Raw genomic sequence first — 22,396 nt, 5'->3', positions numbered from 1 at the left:
GTGAAGGGCTAGGTTGACTGCATCATCTACAGACCTGTTGGCTCTGTAGGCAAACTGCAGGGGGCCCATCACTGTTAGGAAATGTAATCTTTTGTAGATAACCACTTTACAACTATTTGAAATAAGTTATAATACAGCAAGCTTTAATTGGATGCTTCACTCCTCCTTTTTGTTTTTAGTGTATTTCTGTGACTACATCATCACATACAGGCATAATTATTTTAACATTCAATTTTGCATGGATTAAGACAAATACAAAGATTATGTGGGCGGTGTCTAAAATCATCTATGAATTTAATCTAATTTTCATGTGTAAACCTTCGTGGTGCCAGCCTAGGGGTCTATATCCTGCTATCTCTAACCCTGAGAGTGCTTGCTAGCATGCAAAAGTGTTACATGCTAGCAAATCATGTGCACATTTTGTATCAAAAGTAAACAGTATATACAACACACAATTTAGCTTTGTCACTTACCGGTTTCTTTTTCACCTGCTGATTGGCTGATCACACATAAAAAGAAACTAATGTTAATCCAATTTTCATTAAGGTTAGATTATACCTTTATGCATTTGGTCTTATTCAATGCATTAACTGACCTTGTGAGGGAGGAGTGTATTTCTTTGAGTTCATATCTTGAGTTACTTGTAATGCTGCTTTGCTGGAATAAGAAATACATTCTGCATTAGCTCACATAGGTTTGATTAAATTTCACAGCTTTACTCGTAGATCTTGCTCAGCCAGTGGTTTTGCAGTAAAAGACTGTCCCTTTGAGACTTTATAATTATGCATATGTGATGCTAGTGAAGTAATCTTTGCAAATCCCTTTGCAGACAAATTTAGGACTGTTTTCATGCTAAAATGTGCTAATCTATTGGCAGATTTCAATTTGTTTTTGTTTGGATATTATTTAGATCACAGTAAAAAAACAATTCAGCCCAATACAATTGATTTATGTGCAGTAGATTTGTACCTAAGATACACCAGTGAATTGATGCAAATACAGTTATACACCCCCTAAATCATTTAAAGTACCAGACATTAAGGTTGTTTTTTTTTTTCCTATAATGTTATTTAAGCAGTGAACATCAAAAAATCAATCCATGTTAGATAGATAGATAGATAGATAGATAGATAGATAGATAGATAGATAGATAGATAGATAGATAGATAGATAGATAGATAGATAGATAGATAGATAGATAGATAGATAGATAGATAGATAGATAGATAGATAGATAGATAGATAGATAGATAGATAGATAGATAGATAGATAGATAGATAGATAGATAGATAGATAGATAGATAGATAGATAGATAGATAGATAGATAGATAGATAGATAGATAGATAGATAGATAGATAGATAGATAGATAGATAGATAGATAGATAGATAGATAGATAGATAGATAGATAGATAGATAGATAGATAGATAGATAGATAGATAGATAGATAGATAGATAGATAGATAGATAGATAGATAGATAGATAGATAGATGATAGATAGATAGATAGATAGATAGATAGATAGATAGATAGATAGATAGATAGATAGATAGATAGATAGATAGATAGATAGATAGATAGATAGATAGATAGATAGATAGATACCATTTCAGGTGATCACCTCATTAAGCTCTTGAGGAGAATGCCAAGAGAAGAAAGCAGTAATTAAAGCAAAGAGTGGCTATTTTGAAGAAGGTAAAATATAAAAATGTTATTTCACACTTTTTGTTTATTATATATATATGTGTGTGTGTTCATTCAGTTTTGTTGCCTTTGGTGAGAATCTACAATTTGAATAGCCATGAACATAAAGAGACCCATTAAGTGAGAAAGTGTATCTAAAACATTTGACCGGTAAAAGAAAAAATAAAATACATATAAAAAAGAAATATATATATATAGTTTATAAAACAATCAATTTTAATAGTTACTCAATTTATTAAAAGGTTGCTAGAAATATGAACATGAGGTTATAATGGATTAAACGCCTTTTAAACTGTAAATTCCTCACTAGAACAATAACTGGCCATTGGAATCACTTTAAATTTGATCTCCTCTTTCCACTCCTGTGATTCTGCCTTGTTTTGGTGCTTCATTTGCACACCTAACAGCCCCAATGGCTATGGCTGTGAATTAAAAAGAAAGTTGAGAAACTAACAATATTTGGAAACTGAGTCTCACTTTTTTGGGTTTAGGATATGCACAATTCTCTTAGTGTTGTCGATTCTCAAAGACATTTCACACCTCTGAAGCTGAAAATTATTATTTTCTAACATTTCCTGATTAGGCACCAGTTGAAATTAACTAGTACTGAATTAGTTTCTTGTTTTGTATATCTTAGGAGCTAATCTGTTAATTGTTGGATTCCTCACATAAAAAATGTAAATTGTATAAACAAGCAGCATTGTGGACATACCTGGCCAAGGCCTTGGCAGCTTTCCTGGCTTGGACTTCTCTTCTGATAAGAATGGTTTCCAGGTTGACTGGACTCGGAACAAAGCCCACCACACCATCTTCCTTTACCGGACGTCCGATCCACCAGTCATTGTTAAATTTCTGCAAATTACAAAGCAAAAAATAAATTAAAATGGAGGGTGAATGAAAAAGGTCGACTAATGGTCCCCATAACTGTTAATCAGCGTTAATTACAGAAAATGCATCATTATATGCAATTTCTATTCAACTGTGCAACAAAACTTAACAGGTTCATTGGTTGCACAATGGAGAAAACTAACTAAAATATATATTTTTTATAATTAATCAATTTCCTGATTTAGCTTTAGGGTAACAATACATTATTAATGTGTGTCTCAGAAACTTGAGAATTTGAATTTAAAATAAGATAATACAAAATTATTTTCAATACAGAAATGTCAACCTACTCAACCCCTTTTGCATGAATTTCTGCATCAGTGTGGTGTGACACAGAGACAATCAGCCTTTGCCTCTGCTGCGGTGTTAGGGGAGTTCAGGTTGCTTTCATACTGGCTTTAAATTCAGCTTTATTGTTGGTTCTGTTGTCTTTCACTTTTACTTTCCTTTTGACAATATTCCATGGATTCCATTCATAGATAGAGCTTAGGTTAGGCAGATTTTCTGGCCAATCAACCGCAGTGATACCATGGTTCATTAAAGTGAGTACTTGTACATTTGGCAGTGTGGACAGGTACCAAGTTCTGCTGCAAAATGCAGTCAAAATGTCCGTAAACCTTGTCAGCAGAGGGACAAATGGTAAATGACTGCGCAACCTTTGGATCTGATAAAACACAGTGGACCAACACCAGTGGATGACATGGCACCCCAATTAATTCCTGAATGTGGAAGCTTCATGCTGGACCTCAAGCACCTTGGATTTATTTTCTCTCCATTCTTCCTCTGGATTATGATACCTTGACTTTCAAACAAAATGCTAAATTTACTTTCATCTAAAAAGAGGACTTTAGAGCACTGAACAATAGTCTATTCACTTTTCTCCTTAGCCCATGTAAGATGCTTCTCGCATTGTCTCTGATTTGGAGCGATTAACACATGGAATGGAATCGAATGCAACAGTTGTACCCCATGTCCAGCTGATGTCCACACCTGATAAATCTACACCAGACTCTTGAATGGGCTTTACTTCACAATATTCTCAATGGTGCAAACAACCCTGCTTCTTGTGGTTGTTTTTTTACCACACTTTTTTCCTTCCACTCAACTTTCCTTGAATGTGCTCTGGGAACAGACAGCCTATTTAGCAATGACCTTTTGTGATGTAACCTCCTTTTGGAGGATGTCAGTGGCTGTCTGCTGGAGAACTATCTAGTCAGCAGGCTTTCCTGAAAACTGTTTAGGCCATAACACACATTTCTGTATTAAAAATACATCTTTTATTGGTCTTATGTCTTATTCAAATTTTCTGAAAAATTGTATTTGTTTTTTTTTTATTAGCTTTAAAGAGTTTTCTGGTGCACAAAATATTTGCACTTAACAGAAATAAAAACTGCTGTGAGTTGAATTGCTGAAATGAACAGATTTTTCACTAATAGTCTAATTCTTTTAGATGTGTCTGTGCACGTTGCCTTTTTTATGCCAACCTCTTTGACATGGAGGAAGTCTTTGGCCTCAAAGGTGACAGCTTGGCCTGGAACAGGGACGTTGTCATCGTCAGCTGGTGTGTAAGAGAAGTTGCAACGTACAGCAAATGCCACAGGCTTGTACTGAGAACACAAAACAGGTGTTACATTTATTTAAAACTCCTTTGAAACCAACACAACCAGAGTTAACTGTCTGATAAGCCTTTGTTGAGATAATCCTGCATCTGGAAAACATTGACAAAATGAATGAAAGCTAAATTTGATTTATCTACTTCGGTTTCAGTCTCATATATAACTGATATTTCAGAGCCCTGGCTTACGTTGTTGATAACGTTGTTAGATTCCCACTATGACAAATGAGTATGTCCTCTGTGAACAAAAGTCTGTTTTAAGACAGACCCATATAAAAGTCAGCTGTGGTATTTTTATAAGGCGCTAGCATGTGTATGTTTAGCTGTTTGTATGAGAATCAGAAGAAATTGTGATAATCATGTTCCAATAGCATATTTTAATAGTTGTTTTCAGATGCTTATTTTAAAAGTCAGAATTTTCTTTTCTTTAATAAAATCATTCAACATGTTTCAAAGAAATTCATATGATACACATATTAAATAAATACACCTTTTTCAACCTGAAATCCTATGCACTTCCAGGGAAATAACGACTTTAACTACAACAAATATTTAGCTGATTGTTCACAGAATATGAGAGTATGTAAGTCAGTGTTGATTACTGATTTATAAGTACAGTTATTAATTGATGTTTAGATAGCTCTTGTTTTTTGTTTTGTTTTTTTTTTAATTAGAGACAGATTCTTACTTAGTTTTATTTTTATTGTGAGAATAATTATAATTATTTATTAGGAAGACAAACCTCATGGTAAATTCCATTTTAATATCCTTAATGAGCTAACAAAAAAAGGAGCTAAAAAAAGAGGAGAAGCATATTCCTCAATGCTTCCTTATTGTTTTCATTTGAATTGTAAATGGCCTGAATTTATGTAGCACTTGTCTAATTATATTGACTACTCGAAGCACTTCTTAAAATTAGACTGACCTTTTACTTTGCTTTTGTTGTGAAAAAAAACAACAAAAAGCAATGAATAAAGCTATATGCAAATTGTTGCTTTCAATTCACATCTGCCTTTCTTAAATAAGGTTTGTCTTTCCCATTTTAAAGAGTGCCAATGAGAAATGAGCCTCTTTGTCCCATGATTTCTATAAACCCGGAGAAACAGGAAATCATAGATAACTAATTAAAAGTTCCCAGACAAGTAAAATATACTTTTTAAAATGCATTAAATATTATGGCTGCCAAAACCTGTGGAGATAGAAGATGAATTTATTTAAAAATGTGTTTTTACTCATCTTTACTATGTGTGCCAGTAAATATAGAGGGCACTCCATGGCAGAATTGTTCAGAATCTTTCAGCTGAAGAAGGTGAATTGAACTGAATCGGGAGTTATTAACATTCAATCTTATTTTCTGTGATGAAATTATCTCCTTGGGGACAGTCAATCTGTAGAATAAGTGGGTAAGGTGGGATTGAAGGTAATGATGCAACAACACAACAATACCTTAGCCTTTTCCAGCTGCACCTGGGCGTTTCTTTCCTCAACGATATCCGAGTCGTGACGCTCTCCCTGCAACAGACAATTTTTTGTGAGGTTACATGAAATGCTTAAATTAAATACACTAAAGCACACCAGACAGTTAGAAAGTGTCTCTACATTGCACAAAATTTATTGATCTTTTTTAAAAATATTTAATTATTTTGCGTTATGTTAAAGCAAGACGTTTTGATCTAAATCCAACCAATCAAACTCCTCATGCCTAATGTCCTTAATAATATTATACTGAATGCACATGTTTATACATGGAAGACAGCACAGAACTAAACTAAAAGTAGGCTAAGTATTGGATCACAATGATGAGAGAAGAAATGCATGTCAGAAACAAACCTGGGATGTAAATACCTTAAAATTAAACAGCAAATAAAGTCAACTACAACAGGTCACCGAAAAACAACCAAAACCGAAAAATCTAAATTTCAGAAGAATAAAAAGGATGTCCAACACCAAAACTAACAGAATCAGGATATCTCCAAAACACAATGAAGTTACAGATGCTGTCAGCATGTTCTCAAGGAAAATATTAAGTCAAAATCACTTTTTAACTTAAATTCAACATGACAACAGTTTTTCCTGTGTTTTCTATTTGTCAGTTGTGAGGGCAATGATGGTGCAATTATGCATGTGAAGACACGTTAAAGACCTTCTCACCAAATAAACACCTGTTAAAATGAAGAACAACTTGAGCCTTTTATTGAACATGAGGGGAGTAACACTAATTGGTTTGGAGTGTTGTCCTTCTTACAAAAATGTAAAGATCTCTTCAATCATTAAACATAATCTCTCATTTCAAAGATTAAAAAGTATATGAAATTTTTTTTAATTATTTATTTAAAAGGATAGTAAACAACTAAGGGACCTTGGGAACTCTGAGGAGCTGTATTCCTCTTGATGATTTAGAGAAGGCATGTGGCCCATACACAGTAGTAATCCAGAAAAAGGGTCTATCCGCCCTGGACAGGTTACCAGAATGTTGTAGGACAGGTCTGTTTATTTGGGACACTGGGAAGTCACCAGTATATTTAAGAAAACCCAGACAGGCAGAAGGAGAACATGCTGAGATTTTAACCTTTCTGTGAGGCAAAAGCAGTAACTATTGCACAGTGTTGCATGTGAAAAAAAAGACAGTATCTATAATTATCTGTATGTATTTTTAACCATGAAAAAAGAGAAAAATAAACCCCTGTAGTGCTTAAACTCTATTCTTTAGAAAATGTTTTAGACTAATTGAATTCTTCACTGATAGGCTTTTGACTTAACAAAGTGTCCTTGAATCACTTTAACACACTTCGCTCAGTTTGTCCTAATACTCCTTGTCTTTAATTTCCATCTAGTGTTGCCTCAGATTTCCTGTCGGGATACTTGAGTTGATGTTCCATGTGTCCCAGAGATTAGATTGTCCTCTCAAAGACATGGTAATTAATGCCCTCTGTGTCATAACCAGGGAAATGGCACAGCCGCAAGTGTGCATTCAAGATATTCACTTGCATCCTATAGTCACCAATCACCTTTTCAGTTGCAGACAACTTAATATATTGCATTTTAATAAAGCAGTGTGTCCTTTATGCATCAAATCTCTATGTAATTTCATTCATGTTAGGAAAATGTGGTTTATTCACAAATTAAAGCTTTTACCCTACCCTAGAAACTAACCAATTAAACCACGATGTGTACAAGCAAAATAATTTCTGCTCAATAGATTAATTGGGCCATTTATTCTTAAACGTTTTATGACAAGAGCCACCTCAGAATAAAAAAAAAACACCACAGGTAACACCTTAAGGTAGTACAAGCTTAAATTAGAAACTACAATAAATTACAAAATTGGCCAGATTTATTTTTGCTCTATGTATATATTCGCTGTCTGTTCTCTGACACAATTTAACATTGGTATTAAATTTAGCTGATTTAACAGATTTTTCAAAATTCTATGGCAAAGGCTTAACACAATTATTCACCAGAACAGAATTGAACAAGTGATTTTGACTTTTTAGTGGGGTCCTTTCCACAACTGGAAACCCTATACAAGGGAAGTGCTGAGTGCATCAGTTTTTATGTAAAAGGGGAATAAGCACTTTACATGAAAGCAGCTTAGTGCGATCCTTTTGGTTTCAGATAGAGGGGTTGCAGGAAACCTTGTGTAAAATAGCCAAAGTGCAAAATATGGCATTACTTTTGGGTACTTGGATTGCTGCCTGCCAGGTGTTGGTGTGTAATCCTGCCCTGAGGCTAGTCCTACTTAAATGTTCTGATAGCCAAACCTGCCACATGCCATGCGTACGCTATGACTGCTGCTATTAGATTCCTCCATGCAGGACTCAGGACTCAGATATACCACAATCACATTAATAATACTTCATAATCTAACCATGGAAGTGTTGTGCAGGCTCCAAACAATCAGGGAGCTTTCTTGGTGCATCCAGAAGGCTGCTCCAAGAAATGGTATATTTTAATAAAATAATGTTAAACTTGTACATTTTACAATACCATATCAGGCTTTCAATAATTGGTGAAGCAGTTTGAAGAAATTAAATTGAATAAAAAACAAAGTTTTTCAAACTAAATCTAGAGAAAAATAGAATCATATTGGCCAAAAGACCCAGATTCACTTACAAACCACTCCTAGAATATATTTTTAGACATAAGTCAAAGTTTGTTTTGAAATAACTGGGGAAAATATATATGTATATTTAATGTGCAAGTGCAGCACAGCTTATATGACTAAGATTTATGTATTTGTAACATTTAAAATGAGAAAAAATTAGAAGCCGAGTAGATGCACCACAGTTAAAAATAAGTTAAACAGAAAAATAAATCATAACCCCTTTGAACTGATCTGCCAAAAATCAACACCACATACAGTATACTATATTAACAACCCGGGTTAGAGCTTGTAATTATAAAATTGTAGTGTTAGCTGCATTACAAAATAACATCAAAACAAATCATTTCAAATTTTTAGAACGGATACAGAGAGGGACAGTAAGAAAATTCCCCCCGGGACAAAATGTGCCCATTCATGGGTTTTTGTTTATCCATGCCTGGTGTAGACATCTGTCCACACAGCACTCACCTCTCCTGCAAGCCAATGTCTCCTTGCCAACAGTACAAAACAGCCCCACTGAGTTAGACATGTCTTCCTTTGGTTTATTGTGTTGAAATCCCATCATTTATATGCAGTTTTAGTAAATACTTATTAGGTCCTCTTTTATTTCTAGGTGTTTAAATAAGATGACAGTTAGGTAAATACCTCTTTAGATTTACAATATTATTGAAAATCTATTCACTTGATAAAAAAGTAAGAACAAATTAAAGATACACCATATACAGTCAAATACAATAAATTTAAATGTTACTGAAAAGTTTAGTTTACTAAGTGATCCACTTTATATAGATCTTTTATACACAGACCAATGTTTTAAAGCCTTTATTAGCAAAAATGCAATTCAGCATTCTCACTCATTGTTTCCTGTTCACGTTTTTCTGCGCTTAACTAGTTCCACATGCTTAAACCAATTTCAACAATTCATGTATCAAAACATCCAGTTTGTTCTGAAGAATTATGATATGTAATTTTGGTAATTTCAGCTTTGATAATTTTTGAAATATTTCAATTTTTATGAACATTTTTGTCCCATTAAAATAATTGGAAAATCTTAAAGATTCCACAAAATTCATCAAAAGGTTTGCGCTCTTTCACATTTAACTACTTCCACCTACATTGAACTAAAAATTATTTTCAAACTTTAAAGCTGACATTTTTACTTCCTTTTAAACATTTGGGATAGGTCTATTAGCTATACAAAACATGTTAATTACATTTTTTGCACAAAATCATTACCAGAAAATAAGATTTCAACTCCTCGGTTCCCCCTATTTTGAGCTCCTTTCAGAATGACCTGGTTTAGGCCCTGTCACTTTTATGCAAATTAGCTTTATCTGGCAACGCCCCCCAACTCAATGCTGGGGCATGCTCCAGCACTTAATACACGTGAAAATGGCTGCCAGCAAATGCGAAAGAGTACAGCCATACATCTTTGACTCTGTCAGACCCAGAAGCAGTAGGGACAAAAATATTTTTTTGTCCAAGTCTTCCTGCAAATCTTGACGTATACTGAAGTAAGTTCTCAAAGCAGTCTGTGGTGAAGTGATTCGCGCAAACTAGTACTGTCTTCGGCAAAGTGACTGGAACGTTGCCCTCAAAAATAAAATGAAGCCACAAATCTCTGTCATTCAACAGCAGGAGAATGTGCATGAACACATATGGGTCTTCGCAGCCAACAACAAAACATCTGCCTTTGAGGGTAGCCATTGTAAAGTGCATGTAAGGGAAAACCAGCCGACGAGACGTGATCTTCTACTAAAAATCAAGTGGGTGGAGCTGCGCTTCAATTGCTAGTCAGAGGCGGGACTTAGGTAATGTTGCTAGGTGCCTGGAAAGCGTGCATTTTCTAGAAAAAATAAAACATTTAATTTGTAGCCCAAAAATGGCTGAATGGGTTTTCGGTGCATTTGGACTGTTTTTTAGAAGCATCAGACACCCCATATACTCCAGTATAAACATGATCAAAACTTTAATTTAGCATAATATGTCCCCTTTAAACGAGCCACAAGCCTTTAGGCCATCTTTAATAATTCAGCTTTTGGATATTTGTTACATTGTTTTCAAAAATCACTATTTAAGTTTTATGCAACTTTTTGAAAGTTTACATTTTTACAATAATCCAATAAGGGAATTTTCCAACTGGTACAGCACACATACTCTAGCGTTTTTCAATCTGTTCCAGGGCTCCAAAGAAATTCTTCTAACTTGCTCAGTTTTCACTCTTCCTACATAAATTATTACAAGCAGTCCCTCCCCAAAACAGATGGTGGCAGCATTAATACTCTCAGAGAGAATTGCAATCACTAAACACAACTATAATAAAAGAAGTAGTTTTATTCATGTTCACAAGGTCAGTAAAGGTGCCAACTACAATAGGCCTTTGTGTAGCACTGTGCAATTTCTCTTTCTCTTTTACTCTGCTGCAGAAGAGGTCTGACTTTGAGTTAAGTTAAAAAGGCAGTGACATTTATTTACTTTGTTTGAAGTCTTAATTCAAGAAAAAAAAATTTAATTGCTGTTTGCTGGAAAAGAAAAAAATGAGACAATATTCACTAACATTTCATGTGCACTGCACATAACTGCAATTGTGATGTAGTAACATATTATGGGTGTATTAGTGATGTGAAGTTCAAGATGTTCACGGCTCTTTACCTTGAATGATGGAACTCGAGTCTCAGTTACTGAAAGCCGCCTAATCCTCTGCATGCACTGCCTTTTCTACTTTTTCCATTAATATTCATTTTAAGTACTTTTATATTTAATACTTAGGCAACTAAATTCACACAACACTTGTAGTAAAGAAGTATATGGGTATATTTATGTTTTGATATTTTATATTTAAATTTATGAAACTATATGCCAAAAGTTTTTTTTTTTGTTTTTTTTTTTTTTGCATGAACATACCGTGGTTCTATTATGCACCTTTTAAATAAAACTATTACCGCAGATGATTCAACGTTTCATGAATTTCATCCACACATGCAAGGTTTCCCAAAATGTAAATATTTAGCACTATTTCAGGGATTAAATGGCTCGTTTTTCCAAATATAAATATTTAAAAATAGATCATTTAATGACTCTTTTAAATAGTTCTTTGAAGTGAACGGATCAAGACTATTTGGTTTCCTTCAAGTCACATCAGTAGGGTATGTATGCTTGTTAGCTCTTAACTAGCCTCTGAACTAACATAAGTGGGTGTTTTGCCTCCCTTTTCTTTTGAAAGAGATTAATGTGCCCAAGTGCTCCATTATTATTTTTTATATTTATGGTGTTTTCCATAAAAGATGTGAACAGTTTCACAGTGTCACTGCTATTCAGAAGAAAAAATGCCGTTTTATAATTAATGACATTACAGTGAAATATCTACATCGATGATGTACTAACATGAAATCCATGTTCTTTTAGAAGTAGGTTTTGTATATTTTTGTTAGCAAGTATGGGGGAGAAGGCAAAGTTAGTCATGTATCTCTGGAAATTATCTATAAATCTTCTATGTAATGAGAGAGTGACCACCACTGCTCAATCCCCAAAAAGAAACCTAAGATCAGTTTTCAGCCACCCTTTTGAGCAATGGTCTTAGTCTGGCCAACCCATTTTCTGGCTCCGCCACGGCCGCCCGGTTATCATGATTACGTGGTTTAAGGCATGGGCCAAGGAAGGTAGAAGAAAAGGACGATGTGATCAAGTAAAGATAGATTCCATCATGTTCATCCTGAAGGTGACTCTTTTCCCATTAAAAAGTGTTTACACAGCTCTTTTGGCACACCCAGAGAAGTGCATTAGGAAAAACGTCTGTCATAGAGAAAATGAAAGCTGTAACTAAATTGATATAATCAGATGCATCAAGTTACCAGGAGCCAACTGGCTGACCTGTAGCACTGTGATTCCCTAAAAGGACAAACTAAAATGTGGAATGGATCTTTAAGAAATGTGATTATAAGGGGTATTTCTACATTAGAGATAATGAAAGTGGGCATTCCTTTCCTGATCAATTTCAAAGTATTAAAAAGAGAAATAAATCCAGAATTTGATGCCAGCACATTAAAATAGTAGGTGAAAATGTTTTTGGTTTTCAGTTACAGTTGTCAGTCATGGTTTAAAACATGAATCTTGGTCCATTCTTGCTGCCTTCATGATTATCAGCTAATAACATGAAGTGTTGAGACACAGCCTCTACTATGTTGTAAAAAAAAAAAAGACTTTAATAAATGCTTATTTCACACCTAATCTTGACACTCTCACCGCTATCTAAATCTTCTGATTTATATTCTTCACTAGAAACTTTATTGTCTTCCCTGTCAATTCTGAAAAGTGCAATTGTCATTCTCATTAAGTTTTTTAAATTTGTTTACATTTCTATAAAGACAGTTAGGTCAGTGAGAAAAGAGCAAAGCACCTTTTGCTTAAATAAAGATTTGAACAAATTAACAAATTACAAGTTCCAATGCATTTAAAAAATGAAACATAGAAATGTGATTTGACTTAAAGAGTTGTTTAACTAAACATGCTTTTCTTGTTGCATACTAATCTAACAGATGAGGAGTTGTTTCCATAGAAACTATTCAGATACATTTGTCACCTAAACATAAATGTCACCCAGAGAAGAAAATTAATTTCCCATTATAACAACACAACATACAAAATCCTATCAGCAGGCAGTTTTAAACCAGTCAGTCAGTCAGTCATTTTCTACCGCTTATTCCATAGTGGGTCGCGGGGAATCTGGTGCCTATCTCCAGCAGTCTATGGGCGAGAGGCGGGGTACACCCTGGGCAGGTTGCCAGTCCATCGCAGGGCAACACACAAACAACCACGCACACACTCATTCACACCTTAATTTATGTGCCTACACTGCATGCTGTAAATTCATGAAAACAACATACAGATAACATATAACCAAATACATTAAATATGTATAAATACATAATTCTGACATCGTATGCTATTTCTGTTTGGCTCATGTGTTTACATGCGGTTTGCAGAAGTCAGCTTTTGGCCTCTTCATAATTTACAAAAGAAAACACCAAAATAATTCCAGCAAATCCACTTATCAATGAACAGGCCAGCCTATCTTCCCATTAAAGTACATTGAGGTATTAATGTAGCAAATGCTTTTACCTCTGGACTATGAGCATTTTTCAAAAAATGAAGGAAATTAAATTTTTTCCTATGCTTCAAGAAGTATTCTCTGGGTATGTTCAATGGATGTCAGTGATTCTTAATAAGTCCTGAAGAATTAAAACTGTCCGTTTCCAGACGATCATCAATTATTTTTATTTTAAGGTCAGTGCAATAGTTTACTAATCTAATTTACTATTCTATATGCCACTAGCTAGAAGTAGGCCCTGGGAATATTATCATTTTGTCTGATTATACCAGTGCTCTTGTTGTTCATAGACCGTTCATTAACTCTGGTGAGTAATTCCAGAAACCATAATCATTTCTTTGTCACACTGTCGTTTGGTCATTAACAGCTGCTCATTTGCATAATGTGCGATCTCCAATTCACTTTTCTCCAATTTCTGTTTCATCAGCTGTCTTGCATCATCTGTCTAAAGAAGACTGGCTCTACGCCCTCTGCCTGATGCTACTTTGGAGGAGAAAAGGCGGTCTGGCACATAACCTGTTAGATCTCCTATTACTCATTTAAACAAGTAGCTAATTGCCTGCCACAACAATTTGCTTACACAGCTTGTTAATACTGCTTTTATCATTATTGCTGATGTTGTAAGTTTCTTCCAAAGGGAAATGTTATTTAACAGATTGATCAAATTCCTGAAATACACATTATTACCACCTGCCCAATCACGTATTGGTCCCCCCTTTTACTGCCAAAACAGGCCTTACCCAAGAAGGCAAGGACTGCAATAAACCCCTGAAGTTGTGCTGTGGTATCTGCCACCGAGATGTTAGCAACAGATCTTTTAAGTCCTGTAAGTTGTGAGATGGGGCCTTTGCAGATCAGACTTGGTTGTCCATAGCTTTTCACATATGCTCGAGTGGACTGAGATTTGGGGATTTTGGATACAATACCTCAAATAGCCATGCAATACCTGAAAAGTATAATAAAGTAATTATTGTGTGCAAAATTATAACCATTATCATATTGTTTTTCTTTTATTATTTTTACAAGTAGTGATTAAATACAGGTCAAACACTTGACAACTGCCTTTTAATCAATCATATCACAGACCAGCATTGCCAACTTTATTTCAAACCTTTAATGATGTCTTTGGACTATTTTTGATTTTCGTGAAGCTTTTGATCATTATTCTCTTTCGCAGAAATTGGAACGATATGGAAAAGGAGGTGTCACTCAACATTGGTTAGCAAGTTCAAAAAAATGACATTGACTTAACTCGTATTTGGACCCAAATTAGTTATACTTCATGTAAATTATATACAGTTTGTTTTCAATAAGTTCCATTAAGTTTTTCAATAAATTTCTTACTTTCGCTGACAACCCCAATATATTTTATTGGGGGAGGAACCGTAAATATCAGTGAAAATTATAGAAATGAAATTCACCATGTTATATAGTTTGGGATTTATTAGTAATCATTAAATTAAAGTAATTAAAGTAAACACATTTCATGGTATTTGGTGGCATCAAACAAATCTGAAATAAATTATTTTTGAATGAATTTGAAATTGAAACAGTGCATGAATCAAAAATTCTGGGAGTGATTATGGATCACAAACTCTGTTAGAAGCCACAAAATGCTAAATGCAAACAGGCAGGCAGGAGTAGTGTGGTAAATTGAAAAGATTTAATTAAAAACCAAAACCTTACAGCTTGGCATGAGGACAACAAGGTATAGAGCAAGGACAAAAACAGGCATGGACATGAGCATGAAACAGTATAAATCAAAAAGGAGCAAACAGAACAGAGTGTATTGGCACGGACCAGTTGACTGAATTAATCTGATTACAAGATGACTGACGGAGTGATAATTGAAACATGAATGGAGCTGAACAAAGATACAAGGAAACTATCTAACCAAAGGAGAACAGATATACACCATGAGAAATACATGAATAGGTAAGAACCTAAACCTAAGAAATGAATAATAACGCACCAAAAACAAACAATAACAATCAGTCAAAACACAATACAAAATTCAAACATCTGCATCCTGACATTCTTTGCTTTTACTGCCTTCTGCTTTAATCTGCAGTGACAAAATCTCAAATTTGTATGCTTGCTCTTTTTTACTACTTCAAATAATTTAGCTTTTAGGACAAAATGTTCAGTTGCTGTCTATATCTCACCCACTAATAGGTGGATAATGAAGAGATAGTCAACATTATGCACGTTACCTGTCAGTGGTCATAACGTGATCAAAACAAAATATGGAAGGAAAATTATAATAAAAACCTTTACAAAAAGGTACTTAAATGCAAAAATAAATATTAAAATGTATTCATACTAATGATAAAATTTGGAACTGTATTTATTACAAGGATTCACCTTGATATGAACTTATTTGGTTTCTTATAAAATTAATGGACAAAATTTTCACTTCTACCCTAAATGTAAAACTAGGTAGAAGAAAAGAGCAATTTATAGCATTTTACAGTTTCAAGTATTAATGTTGGTAAAAACCCACTTATAATTTAAATAAAATCAAAGGACCAGAGACTGAATAATAAGAAAATAAATATTATAGAGGAAAAGCTGTGTGTGTTCTAAGCCTCCTCTCTCATTCTCTCTGTTTCTGTCCGGGCCTCTGATTGTCTCTGTGTAAGGAGATTAAGATAGCATGCGTCAATCTAGGATTTAGGGCCAGAGAGACAAATGCGAACTCCACACAGATGGCCAACACTGCTTCCTATGACTGCCTCTACACAAATGTTCCCTCCATCATCAGACACAGACACAGGCTGCATTACCTATATCAATATAATTTAATGTCTGACTTCTTAGCTCTAGTAATAGATATAGCTATGCCTGTTCCTCATCTCTGCACTGTGTTATGATGCTATGTGATATAGTATTGGTAGACAGAGAGATGTCTGTTTATTCATGTACACAGAAGAAAAAAAATATTTTTGGGATAATTTTTCAACTACATTTGAGTGACCAGTACCTGAAACTATCTGCAACTCAAGGACTGTACTGTACAAGCACAAAAACGGGATGATCTATTGTAAACATAACATGCGTTTACATGTAGTGTATACTGGAAAAGAAAAAAGCTCCCTGGAAAGAACATTTACACTGAAAACAGGTCTTACTACAGATGCTGGAACCTTCCGGACAGCTCTGAAATCTCATTGCTCTACTTCCTGCTTGGCAGTAGAGCAGATATGTATTACCCTAGTAACAACTACTAAGAGGCTTTTCCTATTCTAAGTAACAAGCAATGGGCCAAACCTACCGCAATCCAAGACTGTAGGCCATCCAGTGAGATATTTTTTTTGCTCTTGCTTTTTATGGCTGAACTCAATGTTTCAAGGCCTCAAATTAGTGTCCAAGACTAAAATATGTGAAGCAGTAAAAGTTGAGAAAAAGTAACTTAAAAAAAGAGAGAGAGACACTATGCACTTCTAAAAACTATTTGGGCTGGGTTTGTTGGACAGGAGAATCATTACAAAGTATATTACTGAGGTAATAAATCAAATGAAATGTAAAGGTGTTCCTGTTTTGTTTTTCACAAGTTCACAAACTGCATCTGCAGCGAAAACATATTTTCATGTCTTTAAAATACATTAACGGCAGGTTCTCCGTTATCCATTGTTTTGAGTTGAGTAAAAAAAAATACATAAAGGTGAGGGACAGACAATAGCTTCCAAAACTAGCTATACATCTTAAACGTTTCACATTTGAACCATGGTAAAACCACCAACCTCAGTGGTTATAGTGGGATTTTATGTAAATTCTCAAAACAGAGTAGCTGTGGTGTGAAAAAAAGGCATGGTTTGCATATTGTTTTACAAATAAAAAATCTTAAAAGCATGAGTGTTTGAATTAAGCTCAGTGTAGTTAATAGCATGTAGGACAACCTTTCACTCCAATTACATGTACATGTATGTCTATACCAGCTTTGCACATCTAGGGACAACATTTTTGCCCATTATCTTTTCAAAAATGCTTAAGATTAAGATTAGACAGAACACATCTCTGAACATTAGCTTTCAAGTTTTGCTACAGATTATCAACTGGATTAAAGCCTGGACTTTGACTGGACCATTCTAAACCATGAATATGCTTTATCTAAACCATTGTAGCTCTGAATGAATGTTTTGGTTTGTTGTTTCCCTTGAAGATGAATCTCCACCAAAGTCACAAGTTAAGCTTTGGTCTCATCTGACCAAAGGAAATTTTCCCAAATATTTGCTGACTGCCCAACATGGCATTTCGGCTGGTAATTTAATTAATACTCTCTAACAAATATAATGTTCTCTTACAAACCCCATAGGCCTGTGAATTCATTAACCAATTAGATGACCCCTGAAGGCAGGTTGAACTGCATTTAATTTAAGAGTATCAGAGTAAATTAATAAAAATACACACCATATTTGTTTTATTATTTGTAATAAAATTGAAAACCATAAATTACTGTTCTTCCACCTCTCAACTATTCACTACTTTGCGAACATCAATTAAATATAATAAAGTTTGGGGTTTTTTATGTTGATGTTTGTTGTTTACACAAATACGTTTGTATGTTTTGTATGTCTAGAAAGAAAACTGTTCACAGAATTAAAGAAAACCAGATTACCAGTCAGTTAAAGTTCGATCAATTAAACTCTAGATATTTTCCTGTTTGCCTGGGTTCAGACTTTTTCTCCTTATTTTGCCGCTCTGAGAACATTGCTACTCCTGAATGCTACTGTTGCTTCTCCGCTGTTAAAGTAAATGTGAATAATCTACAGCATTCAGAAATTCTCTGGCAGATTCCCACAATATATGAAGGAGAAAAATCAAGGAAAGATATATAATCCCTCTGATCCTCAGACTAGTTATGCAACACTCTCTGAAGTTTGTCATTCAGCAGGACACATGGCATGATACAAGCATGTGGAAACGCCCCTGCGCGCTGTGGCTGTGAGTGCTAGAGTGAGTGCTATAATGTAGAAAGGCCTCACAAACGGGATTAGTGCCCAGTGCAACAGATGGTGTTTTTTATGCGCTTCCTGTTCAGCACACACTCACAAACACACTGAGATACAGGTGAAAAATAAATAAAACAAGAGCATCCTGCTAATTTTACCTTCTTTTTGGGTGGCATCGTTGGTTAAAGGTGTCCGTCCACCGGCGGAATTCTAACAAGCTGATTTCACCGTTCACCTGGCTCCAGTGAGTGATACATGAAGCATGCCATAAGATTGCCTTTACCTCATTTTAATGTCTCCAATGGAGCAATCTCTGCGCAAAGTCCGCTCTGTATGCGCCGTTTTCTGCGTAAAATGTCCCAAACGAATCGCGACACACTGGACAGCCCTGGAGATGAGTTTGGAGTCTGGGCCGTGTTGAGTTGAGTGTAGTTACCCTTTCCAGAGTCCTCTGGGTATTAAAGGCTTATTTCTCGGTGTGGCATCTGTTGCGCCGCACACCGCTCACTCTGACCTCAGGCTCCTGACTACATCAGTGTTGCCCCAACCAGCCTGCACGCGTCATAAATCCAGAAAAAGATTAAGGTGAGAAATGTCTCATTTGTGCAGCAGATTTCATCCTCGGCATGTGTGACGCTTGATGAATGTGTTTGCGCGTCCCGTGCAACTTCCTGGGGTCTGGCATCACAAATGGGAGTGTTTTTGGCCCAGCTCCAGGGAAGAGAGATGGAATTAAAAATCAAGCAATAGATAATGCCTTTGTGCGCCCATTTACAGCTCAGAACACGGACAAACCAGGCATTCATCATCCGGAGGGAGTAATCCATAGGATTTTCTCACCACCATTACTGTTCTCAGCTGCACACACACGCAGGTTGATTGTGTTACCCCTGCACTGCGTGGACTGCATATGGTGGAACATCACTGCAGAAGCCCGCCAGAGGGACCACCAGTGGCGGATCTTGCATGAATGTCACCATGGGCCAGACCCTTTCAAGGACCAAAAGTCCCACGATTCAATACATAAATGAGTAATTAAGTACATGTTTAAATATGTTATAATGTAATTTAAATTACAGAGGAATATTAAAAAATGTATTAAATACATAAATAATGATACATAAATACATACATAAAAATATAATTTAAAAATATGAAATAGTGAATTTCTAACATTGATTTCACAAACTGAAATAAATTAAAAGGTTAGTTCATCTGGACTACATTTTAAACAAATCAAAACCTGCTTCAGTCTGAAGTCATCCCAATATGTTTTGTCCATCCTCACACAAAAGACTACACAAATATTAATTTATTTATGCTTATGCACTTGACAGACTCTTTAATCCAAAGATTAAATTTATATGTGAAAATATCGCAATACAGTTCATAAGCTAGTTAGAAGGAAGACTATAGTCAGGCTCTGTCAGAGGTGATGCGAGTGACAGTGTAGAAATAGAGTGTAGTTATAGTGGGAAGTGCACAAAGAAGTAGTGCATTAGAGGCAACAGGGAATTACAGGGTAGGTACTAGGGTAGGAGATACTATCTGAAGAGCTGAGTCTTTAAGAGTTTGTTGAAGACAGACTCTGTTCGGGTTGAGTTTGGGAGGTCATTCCACCATTGTGTAATGACACTCAAAAAAAGTCAGGATTGTCTTGAGCGTGGTGTAGACACTACTAGCCAAGAATCCTTTGACACTCGGAGTGACCCACTAACAAAAGCCTTTGTGAGAGCATTCAAACTGATTTTGAATTTTTATGCAGTAGTATGAAAAATACCAAAAGGAAGAAGTTAAAACCCTGAAAAACTGTGTATCTAAAAACTGTTGTGTTACATTTTATTTCTCATTTCTAGGTATCTGCATTTTTACTTTTCTGAAACATGTTTTGACTCCTTCATCCACTACTCTTCTAAAGTAAGCGATGCAGCAAGACCCATTGGTCACTGTGGTTGGTTACATCCACAACTGTGCAGGGTACAGCAGATGGGCGATGCAGCGGGGTACTAAAATACTCAGGGAGAGCTCAGAGAGGGGAGGGACAAAGAGAAGGGTTACATAATTGTAAATGGAAAAGAAAGCTTAGCTTCTGTTATTGGCTTGGCCAGAGCCTGTTACCTGCGGATTGACTTATTCTTGTAAATTTTATAAATCAGTAGTAAACACATATACAGTAACCTTAAACAACCAACAACCAATTGCTTTTATACTCCTTGATGCCCCCAGTGTGTCCCTGCTAGACCTGCTGCTTATCTTTTCACAATCTGCTCCTTTGCCTTCCAGTCTCCTCCTCTAAAAACTAGTGCCACCAAAATATAAACAGAATTACACCAGTTAAGCACAACTGTAAAGCAGTTCCTCCTAAATTGTTTCACATTCTGTCATTTTACAGCCACAAACATAAATGTTTTTGTTTATTTTATAATTGACCCAAAGTTGTAAAGTGAGGAATATAATACACTGTCTTTAAAACAAAGCACAATCTGAAATGTGTGACATGCATTACTATTAGGCTTCCTTTAATCGAATGCTTCTAAATAAAACACAGAAAATCCAATGCAAGGATTTTCATTCAGAAGATAATTAGAAAACAGAGCCCACCTGTGTGTAGTTTTATCTCAATACAAACATAACTTTTCTATGAAAACATCAGAGCTTTGTAATAGAACATTATAGAAGAATACATCATCATGAAGATCAAGGAAAATTAACATTGCACATTACCATGCCCACAGTGTAAGACAGTGGGGGCTGCATCATGCTCGGGCATGCCTTTTTTCAGCGCAGATAGGGAAGCTGGACAGAAATGATGGGAAGATTAATCAAATCAAATAAACGTAATTATCATTTTGCTTCTGGACATGGTATCCAATTAAACTTAATGTTTTTCCATCAAAACCTCAGGTGCAATTGACATCACAGACAACAAGTCTGTATGACACTGGACACATATGATGTAAAGTAAGCAAGTAAACAAAAACAACATAAACAACGTTTAACATCTAGTGCAAAATGAAAATACAAAAATTAATAATACAGCATCTTTGCATGTTGAAATGGCAAAGAGAACATACAGTAAAAAAATATGTAAGTTAGGTGTACAGCCCAGAAATGGAGTTTGGGTATTGGGGACATCTCTGTGTGTAAAGGATGCTGATTGCCTGGGAGCAAAGCTGTTCAGAATCTGCTGGTATTTGTTTTGATATAGCCTGAATGGAACTAAACACAGAGCAAACTGGAAACCATTGGAGGCTGAGAATGACTTGACACTAGAGCTTCAGTATTCATCAAATTGCAATCTTCGAAAGTCTACTTGGATGCAGTATTTAGTACAAAACTTCAGGTGTCAGGCTATCACACTCTGGATATTGATTATATATTTGACCAGTTGGATGTCTCTAAATGTCCTAAATGTCTACATTTGATATGTATTTTCTGGCTCTGATGAAAAAACTTATGGAAAGCGGTCGGGACAAAGTTTGATGGTAAGGAAGAAAAGTCTCAGGAAAATGTGGGATAATCATGATCAATACTGTCAATGCAATTTTCAGCAACAGTATCGTTGTTAAATGTTTTCCTGATATTGTGCAGCCCTCTTTAAGACTGGGCTGAAGGTTCACCCTCCAGGACAAAGTCTCAAAACATATAGCCAGAGCTTCAGTCGAACTGTTTAGAACAAACCATGACCATGTGTTTGAATGGCCCAGTGAAAATTTAAACCTTAAATTAATGGATAATCTATTAATGGAGAATGAAAACGATGTTCACTGGTGCTCTTAATCTTGAACATGAACTACTGAGTATGGAGTTGCATGCTGTGAAGGTGTGGTAAGGCGTATTCGTCACTGTTTTCACTGTTGCACTCGGTGGATTGTTTGTTGTGTGAAGGCTCTCTCGTTTGATCTGATTTCTCTCTACTGTGATATCTCTTGCTTGTTATAATACATAAGCACGTTAAAACACATACTTTCTGTTGCTGCATTTAACGTTTGGGGACTCTCCGTGTCTTACATGGTTTTTC

General features: G+C 35.4%; 1 protein-coding gene across 3 annotated transcripts in view; it reads right to left on the bottom strand.

Moving 5' to 3' along the window:
* The window catches only part of LOC124869799 (voltage-dependent L-type calcium channel subunit beta-3-like), a 56,072-nt gene that overhangs the window by 14,015 nt on the left and 19,661 nt on the right, over positions 1-22,396 (bottom strand). For 2 of the 3 annotated variants that reach the window (XM_047367938.1, XM_047367940.1), the window contains exons 2-6: positions 5,658-5,723; positions 4,081-4,203; positions 2,421-2,560; positions 596-657; positions 474-499 (exon numbers count right to left, since the gene is read on the bottom strand). In XM_047367938.1, the coding sequence (XP_047223894.1) occupies positions 474-499; positions 596-657; positions 2,421-2,560; positions 4,081-4,203; positions 5,658-5,723 (417 nt within the window). Of the gene's footprint in view, positions 1-473; positions 500-595; positions 658-2,420; positions 2,561-4,080; positions 4,204-5,657; positions 5,724-18,533; positions 19,076-22,396 lie in introns of those variants that run through there. The other variant, XM_047367941.1, reaches the window with a different exon arrangement.

The sequence above is a fragment of the Girardinichthys multiradiatus genome, chromosome 6 (assembly GCF_021462225.1).
Source record: "Girardinichthys multiradiatus isolate DD_20200921_A chromosome 6, DD_fGirMul_XY1, whole genome shotgun sequence".
In the NCBI taxonomy this organism is placed as follows: domain Eukaryota; kingdom Metazoa; phylum Chordata; class Actinopteri; order Cyprinodontiformes; family Goodeidae; genus Girardinichthys; species Girardinichthys multiradiatus.
Note: the sequence above shows the minus strand (reverse complement) of the source record. Positions and strands in the feature narration are given on the sequence as shown.